The 14,182-nt window shown below is 37.0% G+C and overlaps 1 protein-coding gene across 4 annotated transcripts in view; it reads right to left on the bottom strand.

Annotated features, from left to right (window-relative positions):
- The window catches only part of LOC127978549 (CUGBP Elav-like family member 3), a 29,298-nt gene that overhangs the window by 14,240 nt on the left and 876 nt on the right, over nucleotides 1-14,182 (bottom strand). For 2 of the 4 annotated variants that reach the window (XR_008158542.1, XM_052583281.1), the window contains exons 2-5: nucleotides 11,133-11,220; nucleotides 8,768-9,023; nucleotides 7,038-7,313; nucleotides 6,521-6,603 (exon numbers count right to left, since the gene is read on the bottom strand). Coding sequence is in view for 3 of the 4 variants with exons in the window: in XM_052583281.1 (XP_052439241.1) it covers nucleotides 6,521-6,603; nucleotides 7,038-7,182 (228 nt within the window). In the remaining variant the exon portion in view is untranslated. Of the gene's footprint in view, nucleotides 1-6,520; nucleotides 6,604-7,037; nucleotides 7,314-7,577; nucleotides 8,711-8,767; nucleotides 9,024-11,132; nucleotides 11,221-14,182 lie in introns of those variants that run through there. The other 2 variants (XM_052583282.1, XM_052583283.1) reach the window with 2 other exon arrangements.

Below are 14,182 nucleotides of genomic sequence, written 5' to 3'. Positions count from 1 at the left end.
GTGACTCATAAGAGTTTAAAAATCAGATCACAATTCACGTTCACTCATTCATGCACGCACTATATATGCCTGCAAGGCATGCTGTTTGTTCATATTCCCCAAGTTTCTCTGTGCATGGAAAGAATGACTGGGTGTGTGATTGCACTCAAGCTCAAGAGGATCTCTCTTGCGACTTGTCATTGTGTGTGTTTGGCAGATGTTAAATTAGGTGTGTATCTACACAAAGACTATTCTCAATCTTGCCTCTGTACCCATCATGCAATGCTGGCCATTGCATTGAGCTGGTTCCCTAGCAACCCAGCATCCCTTGTCCCAGCTGTCTCCTGGCAACAGGACCTGCGACCGTAATCAACCTGCACGCTACCCCACCCCCAATATATTCCACTCGCTTTCTTTCCAATATCCTTTTCTCTAGCTTATTCTTTCAGCCGTTTTATCTATCTCCCATTTTTTTTAACACCGTTACAACAGAAATATGCATTTTCATCCACATTCAACATGTCAAAGAGAACATACTTTTATCCATACTAACATTTCTTATCCCCAAACACAACATTTTACATTTAATATAAACAAGCAGTTTTCAAAAATAGCTGAGAAAGGTAACACTGAAATTAACTTTTTTTTTTTTTTTTTTATTCAAGATTTAGCATTGCTTAAATTAATGTATAATATACATTTTAGGTGCAATAGTTGTTACCATTCAATTTAAATGTACCTTTTTGCAGTTCATTTGCTGCGTTTTGTATTTACACTGAATACAAATATACCTTTTTTTTTTTTTTTTGCGGTCATCAAAACTGCATGTATTATAATCTAGTAAGAATGAGAAAAGTCATTTAAATAGCATGTAATACTGCTTGAAATGCCACATCAATTACCCTTAAACAAGGAAATAACATCTCGGCTGGACGATTAAAGCTCCTGAAATCTTTATTCTTGAGATAATCAATAAACTCTAATTAATTAGCATGTTTCAAATGTGTCATCCACTAGACCTCTGGCTATTACAATGGTAACACAGACTTTGAACTGTCAGCGTAGATGCCTGCTTAAACAGGGAAAGATGGACAGTATGTGAAAATGAGAAGCTGAGATATGCATTGGTTGGGCTTGCTAACTCAATATGCATACCAAATTCTAAATGTAGCACATTCAAACAACCTTGCTTTTGCCAAGCAAACAGACCTCATATGAGCGATGCTTGCAATAACGCCGATATCTAACACGCAAACACGCCGTCAACACTGGTGATGCTGTCCTATTGTTTGAGATAGGGGTGCCACTTTATTTTTGTCCATGGGAACAAAATGCCAAGTGGATGAGGGAAGCTATGGATTTCAACACTCTTTTTATAAAGTAAATAATGCATGTTTGCTTGCTAGTCTTTATAGATTAGATGGACTTGGTTCTCAGTTTGTAAAAATGAACAGTCACACTTTATTTTAAGGTCCAATTCTTGCTATTTACAAACCATTAACTACAATTTTTGCCTCAATGAACTCTTATTCTCTGCTTATTAATAGTTAGTAAGGTAGTTGTTAAGTTTAGGTATTGCGTAGGGTTAGGGATGTACAATATGGTCATGTAGAATAAATACATTACAAGTACTAATTAACAGCTAATATGTTTCTCATAGACATGCTAATAAGCAACTAGTTAATAATGAGAACTGGTCCTATACTAAAGTGTTACCAAATGAACAAACAAAAAAAGTAACAATAGAGAGCGGTTTACTTTAAAATGGAAATCTAAGAGACAACCATTCATTCCTATGTATTTGACACACAATATTCTTGAAGAGTGAATATTCTTCATTTGAAACACAACTTGCCTGGTAAGAACAGGTGCAGAATATTATTTATGTTTTAAAAAAATCATGATGGGCACTTCAAATTGAAAATTCGATACGACCTTATTACTCATAAGGAAATCTGCAAATGCCATATTCATCATTTAGTGCCTTTATGGGTTTTCCTGAGCAACAATATTGATCTGGGACACATTCAGAAAGAAGACTGATTGCCACCTGCACACAAGCTCTTAAGATTGCATGATTTGTTGCAGACGACAAAACCAACCAAATCAAGAGAGGAAGTAGGATGGACCCAAGAGGATCTGTTGTTCGTGACTTTATTATAACGAATGTCTGAGCATCTGAACACTACCACAAATGTAAACATGATGAAAAGCGCAGCTAATATTTGCAGCCAAAAGTAGAAAACGGCCATTAGCTAGTTTATTTGTGTCTCAATGGTGTGAAAAAATCAGCTGTGCACAGTGGATAGATGTCCATCAGATTAAGTTCTGCTCTCATGGAGTGTGTAATCATCAAAGGCCACACACATGTGCGCGCACACACACACTCATGCTAGCAGATGTCTGTCTTTAAGCCCGTGGATGTCCGCCGCCTCCCCTTTCAACAGAGGCACCTCCCCCCCACCACCACCGCCACACATGGCTCATTATGTCAAATTTTCTTTCATTACCCCCCTTCCCCCAATTCCCCCCCCCACCCCCCTCCATATTTCCTCCCTTTTCACATATCCGTCCAATTTCTCTTTAATTAGACCTACTTTCACCTCTCTCCCTCTTTTGCGCTCTCGAACCCTGTAACCCTACAATTCATCCGAACAATGGACTCATCCTGTCTGGATGTGAGTATAGACACTGACACTAAGTCAAATATACTTAATCTCGCAGCCTCTGGAAAGGAAGCATATGAGTGCATGCAATTTCGCATTTGACGCGTCGGTTTGTGTTTGTCTGAATTGATCGCTTGTCTTTCATTTGTGTAAAAAAGTCTTCATATGAGTTTGCATATGCTTTCTCACACATGATCCACTTGGATTTCTATCGAAGTACATCCCGTACATGTACAAGTTCATAAGAACCCATTAGTAGTGCACTGTGACACATATTTGAAAGTATACAACCACCGATCTTATCTTATTTGACTTTCTGGATGCACTATACATTCTACGACGGAAATCAGAATGAGCACATTGTACTAAACTACAAACAAACATCCAGACATTCGCTCTCACACACTCCATCCCCCTCTCTGATAACACCTGCCCTCCCCTCCCCCACAACAAAGGCACAACAGACGCTCTTTTAAACACGCGTTCAGACGCACAACAACTTGTCCCAAACACAAAAATGCCAAAATGTGCGCGCACACACACATCACAGATAAATTTTAACTGCCAGTTTGCGATCAATAACCAATGGAAGTACTAGTTCAATAGAGATGGGGTGTAATTTGATGCTTCGAATCAAAATTATAACAGTATAAACAACATTAACAGTGCAAACAGAAGCTATCTGGTCTGTCCTGCTGATCGACTACGTCTTGCTTTCTTGTCACAATTTTTATGGCTGAGGCAGGAGTAAGAGTAAAGATGTTTCCCAAACAGCAAATAAAACAACTTAGAGCACAAAAAAAACTCAATGTGAAAGCTGATGTTTATCTTAACTGAGGTTAGATAGGATCCAGCTGAGTCACATTTTAGCATAAACCGCCAACACAACAACTGTGTTTCAAATTCATCCAGTATTTTAGCCCTGTAGTTCACTTGCTACTGTTGCTACTGAGAGAAGGCCAAAGGGAATATACGATTTGAGATGTGGCCAATGAGCGACTACAGGAAACGGTAGATCAAGGGTATGTCTGTGAATGCAGTGCAGGATTTAAAAGCGCAAACGAATGCGTGCACGACTGAAGTGTCTTGGACGATGTGCTTTGTTGTGGGGCCATGTGATAAACAGAGTTGAGGCAAACACGTTGGGATGGCAATGAGAGTGAGAGATCGGAGAGATGGAAAATATAAGTGGGGGAGGAGGAAGAGGGCATGGGAAAGAGGACTCCAGGTCTCCATTCTCCTCCTCTGTCTACAATCACTGCGTGCCTCTCACCTGAAATTAAACATAAGGCCAGGTGCCACTCCAGCCATGCCATCTGTTCAACCCCTCCTCCCTTGTCTTCCTTTACCTCTCCATTCAATTCCCTGCTCTCAGTTTATCTTTTATTCAGTTTCAACTTTAGCAAAACTAGAATATTAGACAGTTTTTGTCAGTTATTTGTTCCTCATCCAAACAAACCGTACCATCTAAAAATGAATGAAATATGACTTTTACAAAACCCACACATTTGAGTGTTTTGAATCTTCTTTCATCTGCAGAACACAAAAGATGTTTTGAAGAATGTTTTAAGCATTTTTGTAAATACAATGAAAGAGCGTAATAAATTAAAACTACAACTGAAACTGAAGCTATTAAATATCAGTTTTGTTCATTGAAATAACGTAAATAAAATAAAATGAAATTAATTGAAAGAAATGGTAACTAACCTTGATAAACTAACAAAAAAAAAATTAAAGCTTAATATAAACATTATAAATAAAAAATGTTAACAAATACTATAATAATTAATAGTAAAAAACACTGATGGAAGTCAAAGGAATCCAAAACAGTTCTCATTGGTTCTCATTAACTTTCAAAAAACCTTTAGAAAAAGTTTTCTAAACATCTTTTGTGTTTTGCAGAAAAAAGAAAGTCATACAGGTTTTGAAATGACATGAGAATGTGTAAATGATGGGAGAATTGTCATTTTTGGGTGAACTATCCTTTTTCTTACCACATTTGAACAAGCGGTTATGTTTTCATCACTCGCAAAATGAAAAGCCACAAACCGAAAAATCTGAAAAACAAATCTGAATTGGGAGTAGTGTGAACAAAGCCTGAAAGAAAAAAAAACAAAAGGTGAGAAATTAAGGTTCCAAGCCAATTTCTGTCTTATCTTATCTGTCTTTCTCCCCTCATCGTGGTTACAACTCCTATCTTACCCGCACACACACTCTAAACACACATCACGCAGCGTCGTGGCTGGAGCGATTCTCTATGATTGACAGGGTGGGGGCGGAGCATGCTCTGAATGGCAGGTGCCATGAGCTGGTAATAACGCCACACAGCTGGGCTGTCTGCGTGTGTGTGAAAAAAGAAAATAAGAAAGAGAGAGACCGAGAAAGAGGAAAGAGGAAACAGATTTCTTTGTAGGGGAAGGGGGGCAGTTGTTCTTAATAATGTGGTTCCCGTCGTACCTCATGGGGGAGGTTTGAACACAGTCTTACCAGGCTTAGGTGAGGGGGTAGACTAATAGAAGGATAGAGGGATAGAGAAGGAGGAGAGAGGATTTAAAGCCAGGGGAACCCGCTGATCTGCGCCTGAAGAGGTCGGCAAAGGTCAGACTACTGTCATGCTAATAATGGGATTTGTTCTGGAGTTACTCACGAGCACACATGCGCATAACGTTACTCGCAATAAGGAAAAACAATCTAATACTAATTCCCTAAAACAAAGGCAGAACGAGGTTTACTTTGTTCACACTTTGATTTAATTTTGCCGCTTCGAACACTAGTTTTCGATGTTACGTAATGTGACATACAGAGCAATAAAGCCATATATCCCTTCATTAGCCAACGTCTGGTGGGCCCACAGTTGGCTCAGAGTCTGTTCAGAAGCACCAGAAGCTTCTGTTTGACCGCTCAGTCCACATCGTGTCTCATCTTTTACGACGCTCAGCTTCCTCTAGTGAAAAATTAAACTCGCTTAAATAGAATTTGATGGGAAGCAAAAGATTCCCTGTGGGTTTGCTTGCTCCAAGTCTAATCAATGTGACAAAAAAAAAAAAAAAAAAAAAAAAACACCACGCGAGCACTAAGCATATAGTTGTATTAAAGGGATATTCGACCCAATAATGGAAAACACTGTCATCACAAAAGAAAATATTCTGAAGAATGTTCCAGCTTTGGTTCCCATTGTATGGACAAAAAATACAATGTAAGTTAATGGGAACTTAAATTGTTTGGTTACTTAAGAATATCTTTTTTTGTGTTCAGCAGAAGACACAAAGTCATAGAGGTTTGGAATGGAATAAATTAAGAAAAAATGTACATTTATTAGGAGAACTATGCCTTTAGTTCCTGCCTGTAAATCACAAAACAGACCATATGATCTCATCCTCAAGTTTTATACGTTGATGTTGAGTACATTCGACTCGCAACACCGCTCATAATGATCCTGTACATCTGGCAAATCTGAAAAAGTAGGTAATTTATGCATGAAAACATAAAAAAAGCATTAAAGATGTAGAGATTGGAGGTTTCTGAATTTACAGGTTGCCCATCACGGCGCTGGCAAGGCAGATGGCCTAACAGCTAATCAACGACTTCTGAGAGCGACACGATCAAGGATGCCTTCAAGGAGTGTGCCCTCCTACATACCTAATTAAAGTCTGTTCCGTCAACACAGATTTTCACACATCCTGTCTCCTGAACCACATAATGTGTTGTTTCCACTTTTAGAAATGACTTCATATCCCTCAGCCTTGTTAGAGGAGCTTTATGGTAAAAGATTTATCCTATATGTAGTCTGCTATATATAGGCAAATGGAAGTGTTTGTCTCACTTAAATCTATTTTTTATACAGCCCGTTCACATTATTAACAGCGACAACTCACCCCCGGCAATGTCTTCTGCTCGTGCAGTGCATTCTGGGCCTTCAAGGCTGACTCCCTCGCACAGTACGTCAAGAACGCACATCCTGAAGAAAGAGCAAGAATATAACGTGTGATGTAAAAATAAAAATCTACCAGTCCTAGACAGAGCATGAATAACAAGCAGTGTTGTGCGGACATAAAAGGATATGACAACTGTGACTAAGAAATGGGGAAAACTTTGAACAAATTGTTTTCGCTCCACAAAGATGCATTTTGGCTTGAATAGATTTGTTTATCTCAGGAAGCTAGACTTTAGCAACCCAACTCAAAAGGAAATAAGAGGAAATTAATGCTATTACAAACTAAAGGTTAAAGATTCTACACATTAAAACACAGTAAGAGAAGAAGACATCACTACATATACTAACACAGACGTTTCTCTTAAGATATGAAGAGGAAGCTCATCTAGCACCATAAGTCTCCCATCTCCCCTTGAGACTGTCCGTTCAATAGAGCCGCGTCAATCTCGTTTAATTACCTTTGTGCATTCCCGTGTACTTGTCCTTGATCACCGTGAGCTCATAGATCTTCCCAAACTGCTCAAAGATGGGCTTCAGGTCCTTCTCCTCCAGATTCCTCGGGATCTGGCCGATGAAGAGCTTGATGGCGTCGGCCTCCTTCATTAGGACCGTTTCCTAAGGGGACGGAGCGGCAGCTGCGCCCGGGGTTTCAGCACTGGAGAGCGGCTCAGCGGCGGGGAAGAGTCGCGATGTTAAACACGAGTCCCGGTGGAAAGGTTTGAACCGTGACAGCTCTGAATAAGAAAAAAAGGAACAGATAACGCTAAAACCAAGACGCTTAAAATAATCGCTAACACTTTATACTAACTTCCTTTAACAAGATTTATGTTTGTAAAAGGACACGTGGTCCTTGTAAGCAGCCAAAAAAAAGTTTAAAACTAGTAATTCGTTTTATAGCACAGTACGTGACCAGTAACAAGTCATTTCTGTTCGTGAGCGTTTTAAAACCAACTACATTTGTTCTTAAATGTAAAACGTTTTATTTTAAGGCCTTCAACCTCTTTTCTTTGACTTTCTGAGTCCCTTTGCTACCGAGAACCAAAATGATCAGTTCCGCAATCTGAAGGCTTACTTAATTAGATGTAAAAAAAGACAGACCAATCGCAATTCAATATGCAAATAAATACAAGAAAGACCTCCAATCGCCATTCAGCTTGCCAGAATCTCAATATCTTCTTCCAAGACGGTCGATTTTGAATGGCAAACAATTCTCACACAATGGAAGATCATATAATTTGTTTTTTAAAAGTATAACGTTAACAGATAGCAGCCCTATAATAAAAATTATCCAACAAAGTTTGAATACAGCTTAATTAAATGCATAATATTATAGAGGATGATAAGGATTATAATAAAATGCTGGCTTGCTTTTTGACATTTCAACATAATACAATGCTTTAAAGATTTGCAGTAGCTATATATATTCAAATATAAACATGTTAGCTGTTTGAATAAACACAAAAGAACTGTTTGAATGAATGCATTATATAATTTAAATATTAATAATTCAAGCTACAATAAAGTGTCACCGAAAGCACATAATATTATTCGAGTGATCAGTCGATCTCTAATTTTAAGAGATTAAAATGCTATAGTAAAACAAAGAAACGTGTGTTACGAGCTCTGGCAAGAGAGTATATTAAAAGTGAATGCAATAAAATGAAATGCATGAATATTGACCGATAGCTTCTTTGTTTAATCCACACTGGAGGCTCAGGCGTATGTGGCTCTTTGTCACGACACCAACTGCACATACGCACATACATGACAGAGAACAAAAACATGCAACTATCCATGCAACTTCACGCCTTTGAATCAAAAGGGACTAAAATAAGTTCATTCAAATTTTACGAGCTCTCTGGTGTTTGTGCATAGGCGAAATTCGCTCTCGTTTCCTTCCCTCTTTCTCTCTCTTTTGTTAATCCCAAGGGGATGTTTGTTTATTTGCTGTCTTTCCGCCTGGTTGTAGAACATGGTCTGATATTCTACGTGCACAGATAAAGAGAGATGATGGAGAGCGGGTGGCTCGAACGCCAGCCACTGTACATTTAACTAAATCCGTGCATCTGTCACCCTTGAATCGTCTTGGTTTTGTCTCTCTGTGCCCTCTCAGATATCTCTTGTTGACTAGAATACATGCATGAATCAATACAAGTATAATTGCAAATAAAATGTCAATTTCACTCACGTTTTAATGCAGAGGCTGTGAAGAAGACGCACTGTAATGCTGTAGCCTATATTCACGGTGTTGACACTCCGTAGCTTTTGACGTCGGAAGCCGGTGTCCCCCTCCTGTCTATCTCCCGTCCTCCCTCGGGGTGTGGAAACCGTGATGCTTACTCGGATTAAGGGAGCGTCTAGATTTTCCTCACAGAGCGTAGCCGCAAAATTGCCATTGGGTGCTGTCACATAGGTACAGCTGTCCCTTTTTATATACTGAAATACTATAGAGGTAAAAAGAAAATCTAGTCATGTTTTTCTCCTAATCGCGCCTTTATTTCTCAATTTAGCATCTGCCCAAAATATCTTGCAATATATTTTGCAATTATTTTAGTATTCATAATGCATAGCTCAAATTTGACTCTAATGTGACTCAGAGTCTTGTAATAGCAAATTAATACATAAAAAGGATACAATTTCTTTTATAATTCTTATATCATTTTATTATTCATACAATTACTGCAGATTATCACAGCTAAACTGAACAGAGTACAGTACTATAATTACAGTATGATTCATGTTCTTTTGTTTTAAGAAGTGTTGTACAAGGGAAACAAGTTTGCCAAAAATAACATCAATACATATGTATGCAAAAAATGAAATTAAACATAAAGGGGAAAAAAGAAAAAGGAGGATGGAATAATCATATGTAGACTGATGAATAATTAGACTATATGAATAATAATACACATTCCTGCATGAAGAGCCATGATCTATAACAAACATAAAATATGACAAGATTTGTTTTACTGTTGAACACGTTTTACTTAAATGAAACGTACTGTAGATAAATAGGGTTACGGTTCACTTACGCTTTATTTGATTGTTCGTTTTTTAGGTTTGCATGTAACATTTGGACGGTCCCTGATATCAAGGACACTAATCCGCCTTTTGTTCTCGTCGAGCTCTGACCACGGTGCTGAAACTACGTTGAGCCAAATCATGTTTTCTCGCAAATTAACGCCCACGTAAACTACGTGATGTCCTCGCTATGTGGTCGAGCAATTTCGCTATCTTTGTGCGCGATCTGACAGGGAATTAATTTTAATTCATTCTCTATTAGGTACTTACCAAATCAAATCAAATGAACCTTTAGGAGATTATAGATCACATCACAAACCGTGTGCTCGATTTACATCCGCAGAGACATCAAGTTGATTTGTAATTGTTAAACGGTCAGTAACCTATATATTTTTTGGTTGTGTGGCTTTTGGGGTAAACTAAATTAAAGACTAGTGTTGTGTTCATTTACTGGGATTGGCAACCATCTGCCACGAGCCCCTAATTCCACCAATGCGGTTTTTACCCTTGACCCAAATTCATATTTAAAACGTATCTTTCGGATAACCTCACTTAAGGAGAATTATTATAATTTTTTAATAAAACGATTTAATATGACCCAAAGCACGATGCATTCACGTACACAAGATCACGCACTTAAAATCACAGATGACTCAACTGGTTATACCAGACAGTTGAATTAACCACGACATCTGCTGGTTATTTCAGTATTGCCAATTTGTAAGCATTGAGAGCTTGTCAGTGGTCAAAGTCGGTGTCAATTATGCAGGAGGATCAATGCAATATAATCTCCCAGATGCTCAAAATGCTTTTTGAACAAGAGCCAAGAAATCCAGATGACAAACAAACTACTTTCATCATTTGTGAGTAGCTTTTTTATATTTTATACATGTATATTCATATAAAGCGACCCAAGGCCTTCACATCTCAGCTGCATCCACCTCGCTTCAAGTGAATCGACATAAAGGTCATCTACTGATATACCCTGACCATTATGTTGTGCATTCTTTTGAGCAATCACCTGATTTGTCAGTTCTGGATTAGACACTACGCTAGGGCTATTTGGTCATACACTCATCCAATAAACAAAAGAAATTTTAATTTTTCCCTTGTCTTATATGTACGCACAATATTGTCTGCATAATCATTACAAGAACAACAGAAGCCTCAATAAATACCTCTAACAAGAGAGCAAGCGAACCAAGGAGACCTGTGATAATTGCCTATAGCAAAAAAGTACTCTCTTATTAACATCAGTTTGTACCAGCAGAGGGAGGTAGAGCTCTAACGTTACACTGTGTATTGCATTTGTCCTGAAGGCCTCAAACCACTTGAGGTGAATAAAAGGGACCGTTATATTCTGTCCATTGCATAAGACAATATGGAATAGATTGTGCATTTTACCAGAGAAAACGAACCACTGACAGTGGAGTTCATTGCTTTGTCATGAACTTAGTCTGATATAATTTACATTTCTTGCAAATATGAATGATAATTAACACATGCTGAGTGTGCTTTTTGCAACTGCTTACCTTGATTTGCAAACGGATGCGATACAAGGGCATTGAAAGTCCCCTCAAGCACTCTGTTGCTGGGCAGAGATAGTCCTCGCCAGAAGATCTGCATACATGGAGGATGGACAGAGGGAGAAAAATAAAACAAACTGTTGATTGGGTTAAAACAACACAAAGGAAAAAGATAAATCATTAATTGATATGGTTATGTTTATAATATATATATATATATATATATATATATATATATATATATGTGTGTATATATATATATATATATATATATATATATATATATATATATATATATATATATATATATATACACACACACACACACAATCTTTGTACCTTATTTGCACTAAAATGGTGCTTTAAATACATATAAAAAAATACATATTAGTGTCTACTGCTCCTTCACATTTTGTATTTTTGGTATTTTTTATAATTGTATATATATATATATAGAGAAAACATTTTATTAAAAAATATATTAAATGCAAAGAACAACAAAGACATTGGTTACTTGAGCAGTGTTTATTTTAATATTTGATACCGAGGTCATGTCTAGTGTATGAACTGTGTATTCCGAGGGCGGATCATTTGATGGATTACGTCCCACGCAGCACACGCCTCTGTGGAAAGTTTTGCATGACGCGTTAGAAAACGTTCCACTGTTATGAGCCGTGCACGCGCTCTTCGCATGTGGGGGCGTGGCCCTATGTTAAGTAAAATAAGTGGACGAGAGAGCTGATGAACTTCAGAAGACCACTGGTAAATGTCATATTCGGTGATGGCAGGTATATTACATATTTAGAACTACTTTAATAAAAAAAAAACATGACTCTAGACTGCTTATATTATCTGTTAATTAAAATGCAATACATAATGTGTTGTAATGACACGGCGTTTAATTATATAATTGCATATAATTAAGTTCAATGGGCTCGATCTTATTTTCCTATTCATTAACTTATTTATTGCATTAACTTATTTATTCATTAACTTATTTATACATTTATGAACGATTGACATAACATCTGACATAACTTTCTAACATATTGGAGGGCTACACCGTCAACTCTCGTTATATTTTAACACATAGCTACGTTAGAAATTCAAAACAACTTTACATATTCATATGAGAGTTGACTGGTTTTGGTTCTGATATGCAATGCTGAGCTCTGACATTTCAGGATTTGTGTACAAATTTGTACATTTCTGCATTTGTGTAACACTATTTAAAATGTAATTTAAAACCATTAAGGAATATGCAATAACTTTATTTACCATTATGGCGTCTATTAGTGTACACATCAAGTCTGTAAAAATGCTCAGTATTACTTTAAAAACGTGATTTAGGTGTTATTAATTATTCCTAGTCCCACAGTATCTCCAGACATGCATAGCTGGAAACTGTTAATGATCTTAAGATCAGATGTTTTACTTATGGTAGTTTCTACATGTAATTTAAAACCCTTCTCTTCATGCACATCTGCCTTTGTCCACGAGTTACAGAGAGATCAACTGTAGGACACCTCTAATGCAGGTGTGTTACTGAAAGATACATCTCAGAAGGGCCAAAGAGAGTATGAAAACACCTGGTGTAAAACTATGAAGATATAGTTCATCCATCATTTACTCACCCTCAAGTCATTCCAAACCTGTATGATCTTCTTTCTTATGTTGTGGGTAACCAAACAGTTGCCGATAGCCATTGACTTCCATAGCACAGAAAAGAAAAAAAAAAAAAACTTTTAAGCCAATTGCTAACAGCATTTGGTTACCCATATTCTTCTAAATATCGTCTTTAATGTTTAACATAAGAAGAAAACTCATATATGTTTGGAACAACATGAGAGTAAATGATGGAAAAATTTTCATTTTTGGGCGAACTATACCTTTAAAGTTGGCTAAACATCAATTGTTTTCTTAACTTGAGAACACTATTTTCTTAGGAAAATGACATTTTCTCTGAAACGAACAGGAAAATGCATGGGCTAGATTGAATGAGGACGTGAAAATTTCATTTTTGCAATTTAATGCTAATTTAATGCTTTTAATCAGTTTAATATTATAAGCAATACATATTTATGACATAAAAACAACTTAGTTTATCAAGCAACATTGATTTGGTTTTTAGCTAGCTTTTCTGTATTTCATGTTTTACAGTGAATTAGATATCTAACTGAAGCCTTTGCTTTACTCTTTAAGGATATTGAAACACGAAAGATCTATATACGGAGGAAAAAAACGTTTCAAAATGTCCCGTAATGATTTTCTTTTGTGCTCTTTTGTTTTTTTCCGTTTTATTTTTTGATACCGTTTGAAAAACCTGCCCATTAACTAACAGACATCTAAATGCAACCGATTTGAAGGCTGAAGGATTTCTCTCTTTAATTTACACTATTATAAATGTTGTTAAAGTGAGATGTTACTCTATTCTGATTCAAGGAGTTGACTCCATAAACATCCACGTGTGCCTAATGTAATCAGCCCACGGCTGATTCTCGAGCACGAGTGACATGAAATTAAGTGGAACCAAGTTGGACCTTAATTTCTTCATTTTACTTCCTTGTCTTTTATGCTACATTTATTTCAGAGAAAGATGCAACCACACAACTGAAGTGACCAGTCATCTCTTGATAAAGTCCTTATTTGATCTGACAAAAAACTTGCATCTTAATCTAACCATCTAAACCATATAAACTGAAGAGTAAAATTTTGCAAATATTAGCCTAAAGTGAGATGAACATGGGTAATTACGAAGCAAATATTCGTTGCAAACCAGACGTATGTAAGAGAAGTCCAGGATCAATGGAAAGAGAAAACCGAAGTGGAGCTGGAATGGATCGATCAGAACGCACTGTTGTGAAATTTTCCCTTGAATAGACTGTATACACTTCTAATAACTCATGCTATGCTTTGTATAGTTTAGTTACACGGTTTTACAGTTTTTATAATACAAATGGTATATATTTACCCATTCAAACACTTAACTAATTGAGAATTACATTAAATGTGGTTAAAAGCCTCTGGTTTTGGTTTTAGAACACAGTGCAGGACAA

The sequence above is a fragment of the Carassius gibelio genome, chromosome B19 (assembly GCF_023724105.1).
Source record: "Carassius gibelio isolate Cgi1373 ecotype wild population from Czech Republic chromosome B19, carGib1.2-hapl.c, whole genome shotgun sequence".
In the NCBI taxonomy this organism is placed as follows: Eukaryota; Metazoa; Chordata; class Actinopteri; order Cypriniformes; family Cyprinidae; genus Carassius; species Carassius gibelio.
The sequence above is the reverse complement of the archived record's forward strand: the minus strand, read 5'-3'. Positions and strand labels throughout refer to the sequence as shown.